General features: G+C 49.2%; 1 protein-coding gene across 1 annotated transcript in view; it reads left to right on the top strand.

Annotated features, from left to right (window-relative positions):
- LSS (lanosterol synthase) overlaps window positions 1-13,831 on the top strand; it is a 34,552-nt gene that overhangs the window by 2,238 nt on the left and 18,483 nt on the right. Inside the window, exons 4-9 of the mRNA XM_036766361.1 lie at window positions 3,102-3,210; window positions 5,047-5,168; window positions 7,175-7,271; window positions 8,850-8,985; window positions 10,495-10,603; window positions 13,438-13,556. Of these exons, the coding sequence (XP_036622256.1) occupies window positions 3,102-3,210; window positions 5,047-5,168; window positions 7,175-7,271; window positions 8,850-8,985; window positions 10,495-10,603; window positions 13,438-13,556 (692 nt within the window). The remainder of the gene's footprint in view (window positions 1-3,101; window positions 3,211-5,046; window positions 5,169-7,174; window positions 7,272-8,849; window positions 8,986-10,494; window positions 10,604-13,437; window positions 13,557-13,831) is intronic.

Raw genomic sequence — 13,831 nt, forward strand, 5'->3', positions numbered from 1 at the left:
AAGAAAGGGAACAGAAACGAGCTGTGGAAGGAACCAGATATCCAACCAGATATCCAACACCTCACCCAAGAAAAGAGCCCTGTGAAAAATAATACTGACCAAATAGAAGTGAATGGCTCAATGAGACATCAAGAAATATTAAAGTCCAAAGACTGAAAAAAATAGAAGAAAATGGACATTCAAGAAAAAACCACTGACCTAGAAAACAGTACTTAAGAGTTGGACTACCTGAAAGCCTTGAGCAAAAAAAGAGCCCAGATGGCATATTTCAAGCTTATATTTAAAACTCTTAGAACCAGAAGACAAAGTAGAAACTGAAAGAATGTTGGTTACCTCCTTTAAGAAACTCCCTAAAAGAAAACTTTAAGAAACCTCTCAGCCAAAACCCAGAGCTCCTTAATGAAAGAAAGAAAACGCTGTAAGTGACCAGAAAGAAAGCATCCCAGGTAGTGAGGAGGCACAGTCAGGACCACAGAGTATTTACCAGCCACTAATATCTAGGAGTGAAGAGCTTGGCATATATAGGCTATTCCAGAAAGCAAAAGATCTTTTAAAAGATAAGTCTTCGTGACCCAAGGCCCAGAACTCTGGACTGCTACCCAGCTGCACCAATCTCCCTAGAACTCTGATCAGGAGTCCTAGAGGAAATCTAATTAGAGGGCTGGGGAGTGGAAAGGGAAAGAGGAATATAACCAAGCAGAAGAGTGGATGCAATTATCTCTCATTATCAGAAGGACAGGGTAGGAGGAAGCAGGTGATATTGAAGGCAGGGCAGGTAGGGTTAAGTGACTTGCCCAAGGTCACCCAGCTAGTGCGTCTGAGGCTGGGTTTGAACTCAGGTCCTCCTGACTCCAGGGCCGGCGCTCTACTCACTGCACCACCCAGCTGGCCCAGGAGGGAAGAGTTTTGTGGGGGTGTGTGTGTATATGTGTGTGTGCGTACACAAACACTTCACCTGATGGGGCATAAGAGGGAGGGTTTAGTCAGAAGCAAAACAGACTTAAAGATGGGGCAATAAACAGAAGGAAAAGTACAAGAATAGAATAGAGGGAGGCATACAATTAACAATCATAACTGTGAACGGGGTAGACTCATTGATGAAATGGAAGAGCATGGTAGAGAGGTTTCGTAGCCAGAATCCAATAATAAGAAACACATTTGAAACTGAAAGAGATGCATGGAGGAAGGGGTTTAAAGGGGCAGGAACAAAATAAATACTGCTTCAGATAAAATTAAAAAAACCCAGGAATAGTAATCATAATCTCAGACAAAACAGCAGCCAAAGGAGACCTACTTTAAAAAGATAAACAAGGAAACTACGTTTTGATGGAAGGTACTGTAGATAACGAATTACCATCAGTACTAAATAGATGTGTACCAAGCGTCGTAGGACCTAAATTCTTGAAGGAAAAGCTAAATGAGCAATAGGGAGAAAGAGTAAAACGGTGCAGGATCTTACTCAGTTTACTCAGAATTTTTGCTGGACGCTGCCTGTTTTTAACAGGTTTGGTTGTTGCTTTCCTAATGGGATGGAGAGAAAGAAGACCAGAAAATAGGAGTTTGAGAAAAAGAATGATGAATTAAAGGGAAGGAGTGAACACATTTTATTAGTTACTCTGTTTAGAATGCATTAGCCAGCCAAGATTGCTTTTGGGTTTTGTATCCCTAACCCATACCTGGGTTTTAAATTGATCTTCAGTTTTAGGAGGTTTTTTGCCCACCTTTTAAATTTAGTGCTGGTCCAATTATAATTTTTGTTACTTAATCTTTTAAGTAATATTGGTATAACTTCCCAATGGTGTTTAATATCATTAAGGGGCATCTAATTCTAGATTTTACTTTTTTGCCTTTCAACATTATTTGTTTCTGCTAATTTGCACATACAGGTACATGTTTGTATATTTGAAGTCTAGTATAAGGCTAGGGTTACTGTAGTTAAGTGATACGGCTGTTTGGAGGGACGATGCTTGGAGGTAGAGGATTCGGAGTGGGTTTGGGTTAGACAAGGGCCAGTGAGAATGGGGAGGATGTCTTTTAGGGTCAGGGTAAAGGTGGATTTTAGGAGGCAGTAAACGGGAAGGATTTAGAGGTAAATATGTGGGGTATCCATAAATTCTATGTGTAATTTAAAATAGTTGTAACTTTGTAACTATATGTGATAGAATCTGCAAGAAGCAAAAGAAAGAAGAAACACTTTAATTGTTTTATTGTTCTTGTTAATTTTCAACATGTCCGCCATCATTACTAATACAAAGGGTAATATGATTCTGTAGTTCGTGGAAAACGTTTTCAAGCTGGTTTTCAGTAATGCCAGCAATCACATCAGTTATCCTAGCTTGCAAGTCTTGTTTAGATCGAGGTTTGGTTGAATAAACATTAGTTTTCACACATCCCCATAAAAAGAGGTCCAATGGAGTCAAATCTGGCAAACCTGGAGGCCAAGAAAATGGTAGACTTTGGACAGTGGTGGTAGATGTTAGTTCAGCCAACCAAGGAACACAGTTTATTTTGTCTTCTAGTGAAGCCATGGGTCAACAGTAATCCTGAAAAATAAGTAATTTTTAAGTTGAATTTCAAAAAATAAACATAAAATTTCTAAAGACAAAAATAAACTAGATACATCAAGCTTTCTAATCCTTGTTATAGCTTCCATCGCAGAGTTACAGAATTATGACTATTTTAAATTGCACGTGGACTTTATGGACATTACTAGGAGGGAATGGACTAGAATCAGAATGAGAGTTTGAATATTTGAAATTAGGTCACACCCCCACTATCTCTTGTTAATACATAACTCAGCTCTGCTTAGTGTAAGATACCCAAGGTGGTGTTCAGATATTAAATGATATTCTTTCCTGCAGATACTTGGCTACGTTGTTTTGTAGTATTTTGAACTGATACTCATAGGATTTTAACAGTTGTAAAATATGGACATAACCTTTAAGAAAGATAGGACAGACGTTGGTAGCTGCATTTTATAGACATGGAAACAGCCTCAGGTTCCAGGACTTGTCCACAAGGTCACGCTGACCTCATTTCTCTTTCTGCTCGACCTAGAAGTGACCTCTCACAATGAAGGAACTTTCTTTTGGATTATGTAGGACTCTTGATCACGTGCCGTGTGACCAACACCTCCTTCCCAGCTGGGTACAAAGAGGAGATTGAGCGCTATCTGCGATCTGTGCAGCTTCCTGACGGCGGCTGGGGCCTGTGAGTCTGAAGAGGATAAAGCTTTGTTCTCTGTCTGTCCCCTACTCAGTCCACTCCAGCAGCGGCTTGGTTTGGCCTGCCGCAGCTGACCTGTCGAGCCATTCTGCCTTCTCTCCACGCCTTTGTACCGATTGCCGCCCCCCCCACCCCCCATGCCTGGCATGCTTTCTCTCATCCCCTCTTTGGGTGACCTGTGCCTGCCTTCCCTTCCCATGGACCTAGTCTGGATTGACTTCACACATCCCTGTGGAAGGTCCTGGTTGTTTCCCTCTCAGGAGAGTAGAAGCTTTTTGAAGACAGGGATTGTGGCTTCTCTCTTTGTACCTCCAACCCTGAGCTCAAGGCCTGGCCCCACAAACCCTTGAATAATTTGGGCAGCCTGAGATGACAAAATCCTCATTCTTAAGTCAATAGAAGTTGGCCATCCAAGCACACAATTCACCCTAATCACTCAGGGGGCCACCATTGATTTAGTGCCTCTCAGGGGCCTGGCACTCTGCTTGGTTGGTCCTGGGAATGCCCTCAGGGAACTTAGAAGATGCCTGTATGGCAAGGTACCTGGGAGGGTGTGCTATGGGAGGTTCGGGAAAGGCTACATGCAGTGGGTGCTGCCTGAGCTGCAGGTCTTGTAAGAGGGAGAACCTTGCAGGCTTTGGGGCAGGCAGCTTGTGGAGAGACCAAGAGAGCAGATGGCTTGTTGGTGACTGGACTAGATCATGCAGAGGGCAGGCTGGAAGGGGTGGGGGCAGGGGCAGACATTTCTTAGCAATTGTCCTTAATGAGGCTACTGTGATTGGTTACGTCCTTAGGCAGTCTCTTTATCCTGTTATTGTTCAGATGAAAAATCCATGAGACATGACCCTGGCTAAAGCACAGTATGAATCAGGGAGGCCCTGGGCTCCAAAGGACATGACGTTTCTGCGAGCTCCACGTGCTGCCCAGACAGACTTCTTCCTCTTGACTTATAAGGACCCAAATCTTGTCCTCATCTTTTGGCACCCCTTGTTTTTATAAAGCCTGTTACAAATGCTGGCTTCCTCAGCCCATTTGGAACATGGTCACATCTTTGATTCATTCGTTTGTAGCGTGGTGAGCTTCTAGCAGAATTCTTCCCTTGAGAAAAGGTTGAGGGTTGAAGATGGGGGGGGTTCTCCCCCTCTGTTCCTGGGTCTCAGCACAGGTAGGGTAGAGGTCCTTTGGGACTTGCTGAGGTTTCCGAAATCCCAGGAGTACATGTTTTAATTCTTCATTGCTTAATGAGCATGGAGAAGCTGGTCAAGAACCAGAGTGCTTTTCTTGCTGAAATACGGACTGGTTTCCTGTTTCCTGGGGCCCAGGCCTTTTGGGTTGTGTTTGGTATGACAGAGTTCTTTAGATACAGTGGAAGGGATAGAGGGATAGGGAGGGAGGGAGGCAGGCACAAGAGAGAGGAAGAGAGAGATGGGGGGAGGGAGAGAAGAGAGGGAGAGATGGACATGGGGAAGAGAGAAAGAGAAGCAGAGAGAGATGGAGACATGGGGGAGGAGAGATAAAGAGGAGAGATCTAGAGAAGGGAGAGGGGGAGATGGGGAGAGGTGGAGATGGGGGAGAAGAGAGGAGAAGCAGGTCCGTTGGCTCCATCCTTGCAGAGTCCTGGACATGGGGTGGAGTGGGGCAGAATCTGCTCAGATGGCCAGACGGAAACATCCTGCCCACTGGGGTTGCTCTGCTTCTCTTCCACCCCTTTGGTTTGGAGGATTGTTCTATCCTGAAGAATCTGGGCCGAAGCTTTGCTGGGTGAGATGGGAGTCATCAGCAGAGGTTGAGTCTTCTCTGGACTCTTTCGTTCTTTTGCAGGCATGTTGAGGATAAGTCGACTGTGTTTGGCACTGCCTTGAACTACGTATCTCTGAGAATCTTGGGAGTTGGACCAGATGACCCTGCCCTGGTGCGTGCCAGGACCAACCTTCATGAGAAAGGTGTGTTGGGTATGGTGTTCTCTTGACCAAGACTGGGTTCTATGGCACTGTATTTACTTCTTTTGTTTCTTTAAATTTCTCTCCATTTACTTGTAGAACAATTTTCAGCATTCATTTTAAAAAATTTTGAATTCCAAATTTCCTCCATCCCCTTTCCCCTCCCTGAGGCAGTAAGCAGCCTGATCTAGGTTATACAGGTGCAGTTCATGGAAAACATATTTCCATATTAGTCATTTTATGCAAGAAAACTTAAACCTCCCCTGAAAAGAGTTTAAAAAGTCTGCTTCAGTCTGCATTTAGACACTATTGGTTCTTTATCTGGAGGTGGTTAGAGTGCTTCATCCTGAGTTCTTTGGGATTGTCTTGGATCCTTGTACTGCTAAGAAGAGCTGAACTGTCACTGTGTTCACTTCCAAGGATCAGAGACGTCCTGGGGATTCCTCTGACCACCTCTGTTCCTTCCTAGTTGTTTGTCTGTGGGCAAGCCTCGGTGTCCTCACATGTAAAATGAGGGATGATGATGATGATGGTGATGACAGCAGCTGGCACTTATATAGCATTCTAAGGTTTGCAAAACTCTGGTTGGATCCCCAACCCTTACAGGTGGATACTAGGATTATTTCCATTTGATAGACCAGGAAAGCAACACTTGATGGAGGTAAAGATCTCTGGATGTAGGCCCTCAGCATCTCCCTCCTGGACCCTCTCAGTAGTCTGTGGGGGGCTGCCCACACTCCAGTCTGTTCTCCTGTGAAACAAATGAATTTCATAAAATGCCTGAGGAGCAAATACACAATCCTCTGGTTGGCGCCTAAAGCCCTCCCAGCCTGCTCCATCATCTTCGCAGGCCCCATGTCATCCGGTGCCTCTCCTGCCTCCACCTCTCCCCCCTTGTCTCCACCTCTGGGCTTCCTGAGCCCTCTTCATTTATGCTCCAGTTTGCCTATCAAAAGCTTGTTTGGACACAGTTGTTTGTGGGTTGTAGCCCCCATTTAGACTGGCAGCTCCTTGAAGGCAGGGACAACTTTTGCCTTTCTTTGTAGCCCTGGTGGTGCCACCATAGTAGGTGTTGTCCAGTGTTTTATTGGCTTGAGCAGGCTCTTGAGTAAGCACCTGAGGTATAGTTTTAACTTGGGCCTTCCTGACCCCAAGGCTGGCTCTCTGTCCATTCTCCGGGTCCACGGAACTGCTCGTGATACCTGCTGGACTCACCTTTGAGCTTTTGTGAGGTGTGAAGGAGGGTTTTTTATAGGGTTGTAATTTTCTGTCTTTTGGGCTTGATGAGGATCTGGTTGGTGTACGGTGATTAGGCAGTGAGCCATGGTCTTGGGGCCCCAAGTCTGGAGGTCCCACCTCACCTCTTGACTGGAGGTGGTGCCTTTGGGTGCCAGGCTCTCCAGCTTTCCTCCACTCCCTGGGGGTTCTGAGAATACCCACCCTTATATAGATTAATGAGAGATGGCTTTTAGTGGGTAGGTAGAGATGAAGCGGCCATTGTGACTGCTGTGAAGAGTGTGGTGTTCTTCCCAGACTTGCTTCTCTGTTTTACTTCTGTGGTTTGGACTCTGAGGTGACAAGGCTGTGACTCTCCCTTCGTCTGATAACACAATTTCAGTGCTTTATCTTGGTCCTACACTGAGCAATGCTGGCATTCTGGAGAATTTTTCAGCGTGCCTGTCATTTTTATTTACACCTCTGTTAGTGTTGCCAGTTTTTTTATCGTGCCATGGAGAACATGTAAAATCTGGCCGGGAGCTTTGGTGTGGCAGAGGATGGCAATGGGGGAGTGTGTGGGTACCTTTCTTTGACCTCAGGTTCGTGTGCTGGTTGGGATTGCTCAGAGCTCCGTGGAAGCCGGACCGTCCTTCCCAGGCCTTGTGTCCTCCTTTCTTCTCTTGAAATGGATGTTGGCTCCCACCAACCTTCTGAGTGGGCAGCAGCAGTTTTGTTGGGCAGTAGGGAAGCACCAGAAGGCGGTTGATTCTTTGGGACCTGGTCTTTTCTAGGTGGTGCTCTTGGAATCCCTTCATGGGGAAAGTTTTGGTTGGCCATCCTGAATGTTTACAGCTGGGAAGGACTGAATACCCTCTTTCCTGAAATGTGGTATGTATCAACAACATGGTTCTCTTTGAACATGGGATAACTGTATTCTCTAGTTGGTTGGTTGGTCTTGGAGGCTCTGGAGCCTGCTTGTTGGCCTTGCTGGGCCCCTGCCCCTGCTTGCTCTGGCCTCTGCTTGGTGCCCCACTGATCCTGCCCCACTGTTAGGGACTGTTGTCAAGCTCCCAAGGCATTCTTGCTCTTCTCTCTCCACAAGATGCAAAGACCTGATAAGTTGGCCCTGGGGTTCCCACCGAAGCTCCCTCCCCACCTCCATTCCTCCAGGAAATGCTACTGGTCAGTCTGGGCACCCTCTTCGTCCCTGCTCAGGCCTCTCTCTGGACATGCATCTCAGGCCTTTGTGCTTCCTCCAGGACTGGCAGGGCCCTGGTGCTCTCTTTTCTTACCCATCTTCCACCTCTGCTTTGTCCTCTTTGTTCCCAGACCTGTTCAGCTCTCCCCACTTGTAAAAGCAGGCTTCCATCACTCCTTTTCCATCCCAATGCCAGCCTAGCAGGCACCACTCCTCTCACATCTCTATTTGCTGCATTGGATCTTCTGCTCCCACTAGCCTACGGACATTCCTCAGGGGTGCCTGGGACCTCCCGGTCATCCCGTCTCCTGACCTCTGTTCAGTCCTCAGTCTCTGACCTTTGTGCCTCACCTGGGGTCTTTTCTCGATGCCCCAGAGGCTCCTGCTTCTCTCCTCCATCTTTCTGTGTGTCCTCTCAGTTCTCTTGCAGAGCCCTTCATTGAGATCAGTGCTCCCGAGGTCTGTGTCCTGGCCTTTCTTCTCTTCACCTCCAGTCCTGAGGCACGTTACTTGCTCCCAGGCCTTCACTTGTCTCTCCCCTGAGCATCAGACCCTCACCTCTGGCTGCCTTCGTGCCCCCCACAGGCCTTAGCTCCACGTCTGACTCATTTTAGCACCATGTACTACTGCTCTGGTTTTGAGGAAGGTTTCCTAGTCTCTTCTAGTCTCCTTCTTGTTTGACTTTGTCTGCTGGGGCATTTCCAGCCTTTGCCCCAAGCCCCTGGGCCTTAAGGGCCAGCCAGATTGGACCGTGTGTTTTGGTGCCTGAGCTCAGGCTGAGAATTCCCTCTCTTGCCTTTTGTGGTTCTTGCCCATCCTTTAAAGGCCAGCACCACTGGCTTACTTCCCAAGGTTCCTCCTCATGTGAGGTTTTCAAGCGAAGTGGGATGACCCTTTGTGGGGAACACTGTCAGGGAGACACCTGTGCCTGTAGAGGCCCGTGTTGGGCTGAGGGCCTCAGAGACCCTTTCCAACTCTGGTATTCTATATCTGGGAACCCTCTCCCATCATATGCTTAGGTGGTATTTCTAGGAGGCTATGGGCTTCATGAGGCTTGGCCTTCTAGGGATGCCATCTGCCTATGTGAGAACACTGGGTGTGGCCCAGGTTGGCACCCATCTTTGTAAGTTATCATGGTAAGGCCTAGTGCCCAGTGCTGACCAGTGGGGTTGGAGCTGAGGCCTCCCATAGGTGGGGCAGCCTTGCCTTGATGGAAGCTACGTGGCCCCCAGCTAGACAGTAAGCAGATGTTTGGCTTTCTTTGCCAGGCTCTTTCCTGCCTGGGTACCTGCTCACCCTTCAACTCTATGGTGCCACTGTCGCCAGGTATATCTGCCCATGAGCTACTGTTATGCCATGCGCCTGCAGGGCCAAGAGGACGAGCTGGTTCAGAGCCTCCGACAGGTGAGGCCCTTCATTATGACCACGGGCAGGAGGGGGAGGGGTCAGGCTAGTCCTGGGGGATTCTGGGAACCTCGGCAACAGCTGCATTTAAAATAAATGTGGGAGCCTCTCGTTAAGAAAGCTAGGAGAAGGAAACAGGAATTGATTAAGTGCTATGTGCCAGGCACTAAATATCTTATTGGAACTTCCCAACAACCCTGGAGGTATGTGTGATTATGATCTCCATTTTACAGATGAAGAAACTGAGGCAAACAAGTTAGTTAAGTGACTTGCGTGGGGTCCCCCAGCTAATAGTCTCTGATGCCACATTTGAGCTCAGGTCTTCCTGACTCCAGGCCCTGCCTTTCAGTGGGTGCAGAAGAGTGAGACATTAATAATAAGGTTTTTGAACTTTACTCTTCTCCCTAAGGTTCCTGTGTTTATTTTTTAAAAAATTGTTGTAAGCTTGGTAACTACTGATACACCAACATTTTAAATGACTGTATGAAACCGTAAACTGGTGTTATTTTCAGTTTAGGGGAAAAGAGGTAATTTATTTGCCTGTGATGGTTGGAGTCCCTCAGGCCACCTTTCATTCTGGGTGGTGGTGTGGATTTTGTCGGCTTTCTTCCCTATGGCTTCATTGACAAGTCCCCACATTTTGTTGTGTTCTTCATGGTTGTCTCTTATTTTGAGTGAAAAGCAAACAGAGAAATGGCCCCTGGTAAAGGTAGAGGAGCCAGTGGGATTGGCCAAGGCCCGCTGCAATCCAGGCCGAAGCCTGTGGTCCAGGCCGAGTCTGGGAGCAGTGATGAGTCTCATTTGCTGGGGAAGCCTTTGCCCTGGCCTGGCCTGGCCCGGCTTGACCTGCCCTCCATCTAGAGAGCCCTGCCCCTATCCTGCCTTGGATCAGCCTTCCTGCCGAGGGGCCAAGCAGTATGCGTGGCTGTCAGGATATTTACAAAGAGCATAAGGCATTCCCCTGCTGTCAGCCAATCAGCAGGCATCTATTACACACCTGCTGTGCGCAGGCATTATGCTGGGGCAGCAAAGACAGAGACCAAAGCCAGCCAAGCAACAAGCATTTATTAGGTACCTACTGTGTACCCAGCACCATGTTCATTTGGGGGGATGCAAAGACAGAGTTTGGAGGAGCTCCCTTCTCTTGGGGGAGGCCACATGTCAGCATAGAAGTCTAGTGAGGGTCTGTAGAAAGACAAGGTAGCTTGGGAGGGGCAGCATGGGCAGCTGGGACATGGGAGGAAGCTTCCTGTGGAAGGAAGAGAGGAAAGAATCCCTCTATTAAGGAGAGGAAGGAGAGCACTTGAGGAGTGGGAGAAGGGCAGCATGGTCTTGGGAGAGGTGATGAGAGGCAATGAGGTCCTCTGTGCTGACATGGTGGCTCGAAGGGGCCGGATGTGGGATACCGGGTGTGAGTAGGACTGTGTGTGTGGCCCTTTCCAGGTCACCGTCAGGGGACTCGACCCCCTGGTCCAGGACTGGTTTCTGATCTGTTGTCCTTTTTTTCAGGAACTTTATATTGAAGACTATTCCAGCATAGACTGGCCGGCCCACAGGAATCATGTGGCTGCCTGTGACCTCTACACACCCCACAGCTGGCTCCTGCGACTGGTCTATGGTAGGTTAGCCCATGTGGTCCCCTCCTCCCAGGCACAGAGGAAAGTCCCTGGTAGGGGGGCACTGTGGTCAGCGCTTCCTTGGATGCATTTACAAGTGGAGAGCCCCTGGTCTAGAGCCTGATCAGGGTGGTCCCCCAAGGACTGGCCTCATCTTTCCCCTTGAGGTTCTGGGATCAAGTAGATGATGATATGGGAAAGTGTCTGAGGATTTTCCATTGTCCATCCTGTTCCCTGGCTGGCATTTCATCTCTGTGGGGTTGTGCCCCGTCCCAGCCCTGTTTCCCGGCACCCACTAGAACTTGAGTTCTTTGAGGGCAGGGACAGTCTTGTGCGTCAGAAGCCTCTGCACTTCCCACAGGGCCAGGCATGTAGTCTCTCTTTCTCTGGCTCAGTGGCATTATAGGCCTTGTTTGGGAGAAAACAGATGATGTCACTTCTCTTTGGGGGGTGCCATGTGGGGACCACAGACCAGGGGTCAGGGGCCTGGGTCCTGCTTGTCTTAGGCTAACAGTGAAGGACCCGAGACTAACCCTTTGGGCGGCAGATGTCATGACTGACCTCTGCAGTCATACTTGGCCATCGCATTGATCAGAGTGTGGATGTCGTAGAAAATTGTCCGCCTTGTTCTGCTCACCCGACTGCGCCTCAGTTCATATAGGCTTTCCCTGGTTTCCGTGAATCTGTCCCCACCATCATTTCTTGTAGCACAGTGGTCTCTTATTAGGTTCACCCACCAAAATCTGTTTGGCCAGGTCCCTCCCCCATTTCCAGGGCTCTGTGACCACAAAATTTGTGCCAGCACGCATCCTTTCTTCTTTGATCTCTTTGAGGCAGATGGCTGGTATTGGTGCCACTGGGTCAGAGGGTAGGGCCATTGCTCGTGCTGCTCCCCAAAGTGGCTGTGCCAGCTCCGTTAATACAGGGCGTTAGTTACGTGCCTGTTTGCCCACAGCCCCCACGGCTGATCTGGGGGCTGGCCAGTGGGACCCCCACGAGCTGCTGGGATGGGCGCTGCTCTTGTCAGTCTAGCTGGGGTTTTCTCCTTGACCAATGGGAGAATGACTCTTATTCTTAGGATTTTAGTCACTCTTTTTCTGTAACCTAGAAATGAGCCCTTTGCCAGAGAAGCCGGCTGCAGAGGTTGGTTGCCCACTTGTGTCCATTGTAGTCATGTTGTATGGGTTCAGGTACAAAGTGCCCTATTTTCTCCTCTGCTGTCCTCTGGGCCCCTTGTTTTGTCCTGGATCTTCCCTTCCCCAGAGAGCTGGTGGCTCCTTTCTCCCTGGTTCCTGCTGGGAGCTCATGACATCTTTGAGCTTGGCAGCTGCCCTGGGAGGGAGGGACTGTGAGTACTCTGGGCCCTGAGACTTAAGGAGGGTCTAGGGCCCCTTCTAGTCCTGTCACTCCTAAGGGCTTGGTTAATGACAGACCGCTGCCTGCCTCAGTTTCCCTCTCTGTAAACAGGGATTGTGATAGGGGTGTTGATAAGATCTGGTGAGATTGTCTTTGGACACAAAGGTGACCCAGAGTGGGTGCTTAATGCATTCTTATTCCTCCCTTCCCTTCTTACACCATCAGCCCTCCCGACACCTCATCCAGTCCTTGGCCAAGGGGCTCCATCCCTCTTTGCTCTGTTCTTTTTGTCTCGATAAGTCATCTCTGTCCAATTAAGGGGCCACCTCTCCCCCATCCCCCCACATGCATGATGCCCTTGGCAGGCAGAGAGATCCATGAGATGGGGTCTCTGCCTGGCCAGGGAATAGCAGTTAGGACCCTTGTTGGTGCTTCCCAAGCAGGTGGCTCGGGTGGAGACCTGGGGTCTCAAGGCATTCCTACGTGGTGGCCCTCCAGCCCCAAGCCCCTTACTGTCTCTTGGCCTCAGAGGCTGCGATACCCTCCCTGATGGATGATGGAAAACAGGATGCACATTTTTGCTGCTCCAAAGAGGCCCCTTTGTTGGATCCCATGCCTGTGGCTTCCTGTGTCCAGACCTCTGCAGGCAGTGTGCCCTGAGCACCCATGGATGACAAATGGGATCATGGCAGCCTTCGTGGTAGGGGTGGCCTGCCAGCTGGCCATAGGAGATGGCTCAGGAGCTGCTTGGGGACCATTCTCCAGGTGATAGGAAACAGCAGGCAAAGACATTAATGAACGATGGGCCTGGGGACATAGGAGGGCACCATGTCAGCAAAGGCCAAGAGATGGGAAATGTGGCCGTGAGACTGGGGGATATCAGGTGCCTCTCTCCTAACCTGGGAGAGCAAAATCCTTCTGAGCTCATGTTTGTGTCATTTGTCACGGCCCTGGTCTGTCTTCACCTTGGAAATCATTATCCTGTCTTGCAGACCCCCTCCAGAATGCCCCCGCCACTGCACCCACCCTGGGGCCTACATTCCTGCTTCTTCCTGTGCTGTCTCCCTCCCTCCCCTCCCCTGTCTCCCACCCTCACCATTCTCTAAAGGCTGTCCAGAGTCCTGATTCCTCCTTGGAGTCTTCCTCAGATGGCTCCAGACCCAGAACACTCATGGCCTAACGCTTAATTTTTGCTTTTTTTTTTTTTATTTGGTTCGTTTGTGTTAGTTTTGTTTCTCCCATGAGATATTTCAGCTCCTTCAGAGCAGGGACAGCGGTTCATACCTTTTTTTCCCACAGGGCCCAGAGCAGTGCTGAGGGAATGCATCAGCAGTAGAGAACCTTCACTAGAGGTTTCTGTGAACTTGGCTGGTCTGAGACATTGACCTGGGGGCCTCGGAGGGCCCTCCTGACCAGCTCCTCAGCTTTCCCCTTGAATGTAGCTAGCAACATGGCTGTCTTCTTGTTCCCCTCACTCTAGGAGTGCTTAACCTGTATGAAAGCTATCACCTATCGAGCCTGAGGAAGCGTGCCGTGGCTGAGCTGTATGATCACATAAGAGCTGACGACCAATTCACCAAGTGCATCAGCATTGGCCCGGTATGCTTCCATACCTTCCCCATCCTCTGCTGGTGCTGCATTCTCTGAGCTAGAGCCCCACGATAGCAGCCTAGGATTGGTGGGCTGACCTCTGATGCCTGCTGGCTTTCTGAGCCTGGACAATTGACTTGGTCTCTTGAGGGCCAAATTTTAGACAGCTTGCCGATTTTCCCAGCCAGAAGGATTTTCTCTGTCTGCCAGTCTGTCAGAAAGCACAGACCCAAAATAGGACCTGGGCAGTCCATAGAGGAGTCGTGGGGCATTATAAGGGCCTG

Source organism: Trichosurus vulpecula, chromosome 7 (assembly GCF_011100635.1).
Source record: "Trichosurus vulpecula isolate mTriVul1 chromosome 7, mTriVul1.pri, whole genome shotgun sequence".
NCBI classification, from domain to species: domain Eukaryota; kingdom Metazoa; phylum Chordata; class Mammalia; order Diprotodontia; family Phalangeridae; genus Trichosurus; species Trichosurus vulpecula.